This window comes from Gekko japonicus, unplaced genomic scaffold (genome assembly GCF_001447785.1).
Source record: "Gekko japonicus isolate JY-2015 unplaced genomic scaffold, Gekko_japonicus_V1.1 scaffold3029, whole genome shotgun sequence".
NCBI classification, from domain to species: Eukaryota; Metazoa; Chordata; class Lepidosauria; order Squamata; family Gekkonidae; genus Gekko; species Gekko japonicus.
In genome coordinates this window covers 143,116-150,495 of record NW_015164754.1, presented here as the reverse complement: position 1 = coordinate 150,495, position 7,380 = coordinate 143,116, and the positions used below count along the sequence as shown (strand labels likewise).

Genomic DNA, 7,380 nt, shown 5'->3' with positions numbered 1-7,380 from the left:
AGTCATGATTGTGTGGGTCAATGAGATATTTCTTGCACCAGAGAACATTGGTCAGGGAGTTCTGAGAACAAGACGGAGAACAAAGGAATGAAGGATACATACTGTACTTGGTATGTAGATTCAAGCATATTATTGTCCATCCTAAAAAACCCTCCTGCTCCTGGTACTTCTCTCAGCTTCTGTGAAACATAGCAATCTGACTTTGACATGGACCAGGTGAGGACTGTGTTGATCAGGCATAGACTGGATACTCTCCATAACCATAAGGAACATAAATATAATTCATCTTGATCTTGTCTTGATATCTGCTGTGAGGGGGGGAAATAAAAATATGCAATTCTCCATGGTGTGGTAACAATCAACTGGTGGTATATCCAGACCAGTAGTTGTGAGTTTCTTATCAGTTCATACCCTAATTTTGAAATAAGCATGTTTATGCTAATTTTGAACTTGAGGACTGGATAATAATTGCTTGGGAGGTTGGTATGGTGCTTATTTATGATATTTTTGGAATACTAATTGATACTTGGTTTCAAATTCTGCTTCTAGTTCTGCCCAAGTTCTACCAGATTAAAGAGAGGCTCATAAAGTTGCTTGAGTGTAAAGCCAAGATTCCTGGTGTCCTTGTTATTGGAAATCTGATAACTTTGCAGTGGGCAATATTTATTTATATTTTATTGATTTAAAACATTTGAAATATGGAGTTCAGGAACCCTGTATTTTGCCTCCCCAAGACTTCTGACCGATAATGATGTTTTGAGAATGACAAACGGAAGGAAGGAATCAAGATTTCACACTGGACAACAATTGTACTGAAATAGTTGGAGTGTCGTACTAAGACGGATGAAGTCCAGGTACCAGTTACCATGTAAACCACAAAGCTCACTGGGTAAACTTGGACAACTCCCTCTCCCTCACTGTAACTACCTTACTGGGTGCGTGTGAGAAGAGAATGGAGGAATAGTGAACCATGTTGAATTTTTTTTAAAAAAAAATTACACAAAGACCATCAGAGTGGCATGCTTTTTATGCTAAGATATAGAACTTTATAGATTAGAAAACAGGGTTCTTTAAATCATGTATTTGCTTTGGAAATCATGAAGAAGTAAAATGTCTTATTTGTTCTTAGATAATCTCTAGACACTCAAGAATCCAAGGACAGTTTTGAAACAATAATTCAATTCAATTCAGTTTTTTAATACAATTTTTATTTTCCATTTTACAAAGTAAGCTCATACATATCTTAATATTTACATAAATGATATTCTTGAGTCTATTATTTATTCTTTTCCTTTATCCATTTGTATACCTTAGCCCATCTTTCTTGAAAGACTTTATCCTCTTTCCCTTTCTTTCCCTTGTAATATTATACTTAATTTGTCCATTTCTGCTATCTCTAGTAGTTTTATAGCTAGTTCTTTACTTGTTGGTATTTTCTTCTGTTTCCAAAACTTAGCTATTAGGATTCTTGCTGCCGTGAGAGTATAAGTTAATACATACACATCATTTTCTTTATATTCCTTGGGGATTATATTTAACAGATAAATCTCTGGACAGAGTTTCAGGTTAATATTTAACATTTTTCTTATTATATTCCTTATATTTTGCCAGAAATTACAGATTCGGTTTATTACGGGTCTATATGACCGAAGTCTTGACCAAAAGAGAATGCAAAAGAGGTAAAAGAAACAATAATTATTAACAATGTGTTCTCTTCTTTCTAGTAATTGTGGATTGCTAACATACATTTCGTTCTGCAATGATCAGTGCTGCAATAAAAGGATGTGAAAACGCAACAACAATGTTTCAGAACTTTGAACTTTTAGGATTCCCTTATCCCAAAGACTTGAAATTCCTGTTTGTCTTCTTCCTCCTCCTCATGTATATACTGTCCCTTTCCGGAAATGGCTTGATCCTCTTAGTGGTGGCACTAGAACCTCATTTGCACAAGCCAATGTACTGGTTCCTCTGTCACTTGTCCATGATGGACATGATGGTCTCCTCAGTTGTGTTACCCAAATTAGTCACTTGGCTGATAGGAGGCAATGGGGTCATCTCCTTTGCAGGCTGCGTAACCCAGCTTTTCTTCTTCCACTTCCTGGGCTGTACGGAATGCTTCCTGTATACTGTGATGGCCTTTGACCGCTTCATGGCCATCTGTAAACCACTGCACTATGGCACTATCATGAACTACCAAGTTTGCTTCTGCCTTGCAGCTGGCACGTGGTTTGGAGGATCCGTACATGGTGCAATACATTCCTCCCTTACCTTCCACTTGCCATATGGCTGGAGAAACCAGGTGAACTACGTCTTATGTGACATCCCTGCTATGCTGAAGTTGGCCTGCGCAAACACATCGATCAACGAGACGGTAACATTGATTGACATTGGGTTCGTGGCTATGGCCTGCTTCCTCTTGATTCTGACATCGTACATATATATTGTATCTGCCATCCTAAGGATTCCCACTTCTAAAGGGAGACACCGTGCCTTCTCCACTTGCACTGCCCATATCACCTTGGTGGTGATCTATTATGTTCCTGTGGTATACAACTATGTACGTCCACCATCTCAGGACTCCTTTGATGAAGTGTTGGTCATGTTCTATGCTGCAGTGACTCCCTTCTTAAATCCCCTCATATACACGCTGAGGAATAAGGAGATGAAAGATGGTGTACGTAAATTATGCAGCAGGAGGCCACAATCCATTTGTCAAACATAATTTTGGTGACAAACCAAAGAAGAAAACATTGTTAGAGGGCTGTTTAGTTGATTCCTGGTGTAAAGTTGCAACATTCACTGAGTAGCTGGTGTTTACAGTCAGTGCCACAATATACAGAAAACTGCAAATTTGTTCAGTGGCTACATATTCAATTCGTTCAATGGCCATGCTGCAGTGACTCCCTTCTTAAATCCCCTCATATACACCCAGAGTAATAAGGAGATGAAAGATGGTGTACGTAAATTATGCAGCAGGAAGCCACAGTGTTAATGGAGATCTGTTTGTCAAATATAATTTTAGCGAAAAACCAAAGAAGAGAATGTTGTTAGAGGGGTTTTTATAGTTAATTTCTGTCGTAAAGTTGCATCATTTGCTGAGTAACTGGTGTTAACAGTCAGGGCAAGAATATACAAAAAACTGCAAATTTATTCAGTGGCTACATATTCAATTTGTTCAATGGCCACATAGTCAATTTGTTCAATGGCCACATAGTCAATTTGTTCAATGGCCACATAGCCCGCATCTTCATGTTGCGGAATATTGTCCTATTCTTGTGGTACAGCAATCATTTGCAATGAGATTATCATGCGTAATCCAATTCAAATTATTGCAATCATCGAGCTTCCAGTCTTTGGTGCTTTGAATGATGGTGGCGTCTCTGGGGTCCTCGGAGAGACGTGTGCCATGAATAGGGGATTAGGAGGGAGCGTGATTGTGCACGCTCCCCCATGGAGCCCATAGGCAATGGGCTTCTAGCCAGGGGGCTTTGGAGAGCCCTACCTCCGGCCAGTAGCCGGTACAGGGGGGCTACTCTCTGCCCTGAAGGTCCTGCCCTGATTCCCAGTACTGGATTAGAAGCGACCACCGGAACAAGCATTTGGAGGTTTAGCGATTTTCTCTGCCTGGCGTGATCCCAGGGGCCATCTTAGGACCTGGTGGATCGATTCAAGGATTGATGAGTGAGTTGTCGTTGAAACAAGACACTAAAGCCTAGAAATGAAGTCCCTCTACTATAAGCGTATAAACGAAGGGGGGAGGGGATGCCCTATCTCCCGACACTTTAAGCAAATGCGAAAGCAAGGAGGGAGGGACTGATCAAACTGTGGCGATGGACTGTAGCAGAGAGTTTTTCTCAAAGAAAGCAGAGCGTTTAAACAGACTTTAGAGACTTTGGCATTCTTTCTCGGCTGATGTAAACTTCCCCAAAAGATGGCGACGAGAGGCAAAGAGGGAGGCGGGACCAATGCTTTCTTCAGAAAGGAGGATAGTGGAAAGTTAGGTTGTGACCTAACCATAGACTCTGTGTTTAAAGTAAATCGTGGGCCCTCTGGTAGCTAAAGTGAGAAGCAATCTGGATCTGTACTAAAAACAGCTACGGACAGTACGATCATAGAGACGTATGAATGGCAAGGAGACTCTAAGTTTAGTTTTTTGTGGCTGGACTGGCAAGCTGATAGAAAAGTGTTTTTTTGGAGTAAAGGGCTTGCTACCCTAACTTTATTGATCTGCTTACTAAGAGAAAGGTTAGACTCTCCAATGAGCGTGTTGTAATTGCAACAAAAGGAAAAACTCTTTTGATCTAAGACATTTAAGGAAGCGAAGGTCTCCCAGGAAAAAAGGAACTTGGTTTATATCATGAATGGACAGATCCGGACTTATAAAAACTAAAAGATAATTGAAGAAAGAAGATACATCAAAGACGGAAGAAGGGCGCGATCTCACCAGCACATCTGGGAAGCGTAGCACTCCCGTGGCTCAACCGAGGCTTCCAGCCGAAACTGCGTGGCAAAAAACTAGTACCTCGGAGGTACTAGTTTCCGGAAACTGCGGGGCAAGGGCGGGCGTCTGATCGCGTTTCCGGTGGCATCCGGCGCCCGCCCATGTCCCCTTGCAAATAAGGTGGGGGTTTTTTGTCCAAGTCTCTGTGGATGCGCATGCGCACCCAACGGAGCATGCGCATTTGTCATGTACACAAAAATAAAAAACAGTTTGCCGCGGCGTGCGCTTCTTCGTTGCGCGCCGGCTTGTCCTGTGATCGGCACCTCTCCCTTGCCATGGAACCTCCATGGAACCTCCACAGGAGGTCTGATCACGTAACTGTGCAGTAGTTTGCCCCAGGGCAAACAGCCACGCTTCTCCTCTGCAGTTTCCTGCCCGTGTGACCGGGGCCATTGTATCTTTTATTACACCAGTTATCACCTGCTGCCAATGAGACACAAAGCATAAACTGTCACTACAAAACCTTGTTCTCAGTACCCAAAAAGGCTATGCTCAGGATCATGGGACCTGCATGTACAAAAGCCTTGTGGGATGGGAGCTATAGTAAGAAGTGGATTTGGGCAAGATTGAGTAAAAAGCCTAAATGGATTCAACCGTGTTTCCTTTTAATGCTTAAGGATAACTCAACATGACTGCTTCAGGAAACTCCAGTTAGCATTTATTCAATGTATGAAAGGCACACTCAGGTATGTATTTACCTTGAAACCAGTAGTTACAATCTCTAATCTCCCCATACTCAGAGTTTAATGTAAATTAATTGCCTGCCATATGCGTATCCCATTTTTTTTATGTTCAGCCATCACATTAATGTTCCAACACATCTCAATATCACAACTTAGAACATTCTGGAAAGTGTTCACAATCTCATCACGGTTGTATGAATTGTCCCAGGGCCAATCAAGGTCAACACTTCAACTTTGCAGGTTCCATCCATGGTGTGATACATTCCTCTCTTACCTTCCACTTGAAGTTGGCCTGTGCAGACACATTGATCAATGAGATGATATTGATTGACATTGGGTTTGTGGGTATGGCCTGCTTCCTCTTGATTCTGGCATCCTATATATATATCATCTCTGCCAACTTGAGGATTCCCACTTCTACAGGGAGACGGCATGCCTTCTCCACTTGCACTGCCCATATCACTTTGGTGGTGATATATTATGTTCCTGCAATATACAACTACATACGTCCACCATCTCTGGACTCCTTTAATGGAGTGTTGGTCACGTGCTATTCTGCAGTGACCCCTCTCTTAAATCCCCTTATGTACACGCTGAGGAATAAGGAGATGAAAGATGGCGTACGTAAATTGTGTCTCAGGAAGCCACAGTGCTAGTAGATATCCGTTTGTCAAATAGAATTTTGGTAAGGAATCAAAGGAGAGAACATTGTTAGAGGGGTTTTTAATTTAATTCCTGGTGTAAAGTTGCAACATGCACTGAGTAGCTGGTATTAACAGTCAGTGCTGGAGTAGAGAAAAAATTGTGCAAATTTGTTCAGTGGCCCCATAGTCGATAATCTAAGCCTGCATCCTCATTTGTTAGTTATTGTGCTATCCTTGTGGTATAGCTGATCCTGGATTATCCTTCGACAACATATTAATCTTGGGTTGTTTGGAGGCTGGAAATAGAGCAGCCTCCTCTATATCTCTTGGTCGTTTCTCTGCAGGCATTATAATGCATGAAGAGAGGGAAACGTAAAAAAAAACCCCTCTTAATTAAGAGAGTTTCTTTGTGTTCTCTCTTTATCATAGCAAAACCGGCTAACCGTCTCCCAGTTCCAGAGTAAATTATAGTGAGGCAAACAAATTGGAGTCAAAAAGCTAACGGCTCTCAAAACTTTCTCACACAAAAGATAAACAGTTCACTTTTTAAAATTCCATACAAAATAGCCTAAAAGCAATTAAATGGATATAAAATAAAGTTAAAATACTGTTCTGATCAGGCAGCGCTGCAGTTCAGACGCCCTCCCTCGTCGGCCGGAACCCTAAATTGCAATTTATTAGTCTTTGAGAGAATGTTAATCCTTGTGGTATAGCAATACTTTGTGATGGGATTATTTAGACAATCCAATCTAGTTGAAAATCATTGCAATCACACATTGATAGCACAATATCCAGTCATGTAGCACAAACATGATATATGCATACTGTATTTACTCAGAGACTACATTTTTGTACCTCTTTTGGCTTTCTAAAAAGGGGAAGGTCACCTTCCACTCCATATTCAGATCTCCTGAGTGTGAGAGGGGGTTCACTGGACACCCAGAGAGTAGGAGAGCTTTGGAGAAAGCATGTCAACTAATTCACCAGCAGAGAGAAGTGGCTGCAATTGCAAATATTTCCTTTCAAGCTGCTCGGGGATTTTTAAAGTCCGAGAGCTGTCAATGGATTTGCTGACTAGCTTTCGAAACTGCAGATCCTGGGCCCCGGTCACACGGCAAAGTTGCCACGGGAGAGGCACGGATGGTGGGCGGATTATCCGGGCGCAATCACACCCCAACATCTGGGAAGTGGAGCACACCCGTGGCTTACCGCCGAAAATGTGCATTAAAAAAGTAGTACTTCCAAAGTACTGGTAAACGGTTTGCCACGGGCTGCCTCCAGACTCCTGTGGTGTGATTGCGCCAGCCCATGGCTTTCCCCTCCGGCCCCTCATTTACACGCCGGCACTGAGGGAAGGACCCTCAGTCACCACACCTTAAAAAGGATATTATAGCTTTGGAAAAAGTGCAGAAAAGGGCAACTCAAATGATAAATGGGTTGGAACACTTTCCCTATGAGGAAAGGTTAAGGCGCTTAGGGCTCTTTAGCTTGGAGAAATGACGACATGATTGAGGTTTATAAGATTATGCATGGGAAAGAGCAGGTAGAGAAA

The 7,380-nt window shown here is 42.0% G+C and overlaps 1 protein-coding gene across 1 annotated transcript; it reads left to right on the top strand.

Annotated features, from left to right (window-relative positions):
• Nucleotides 1-1,801: 1,801 nt before the first annotated feature.
• Nucleotides 1,802-2,722, top strand: LOC107109096 (olfactory receptor 10G6-like). The gene has a single exon (XM_015409667.1). The coding sequence runs from the start codon at nucleotides 1,802-1,804 to the stop codon at nucleotides 2,720-2,722; it is 921 nt and encodes a 306-aa protein (XP_015265153.1).
• Nucleotides 2,723-7,380: the final 4,658 nt, after the last annotated feature.

What these genes read in the sequence shown, in the direction of transcription:
- LOC107109096 (XM_015409667.1), top strand. Translation starts at nt 1,802, where the DNA reads ATGTTTCAGAACTTTGAACTTTTAGGATTCCCTTATCCCAAAGACTTG.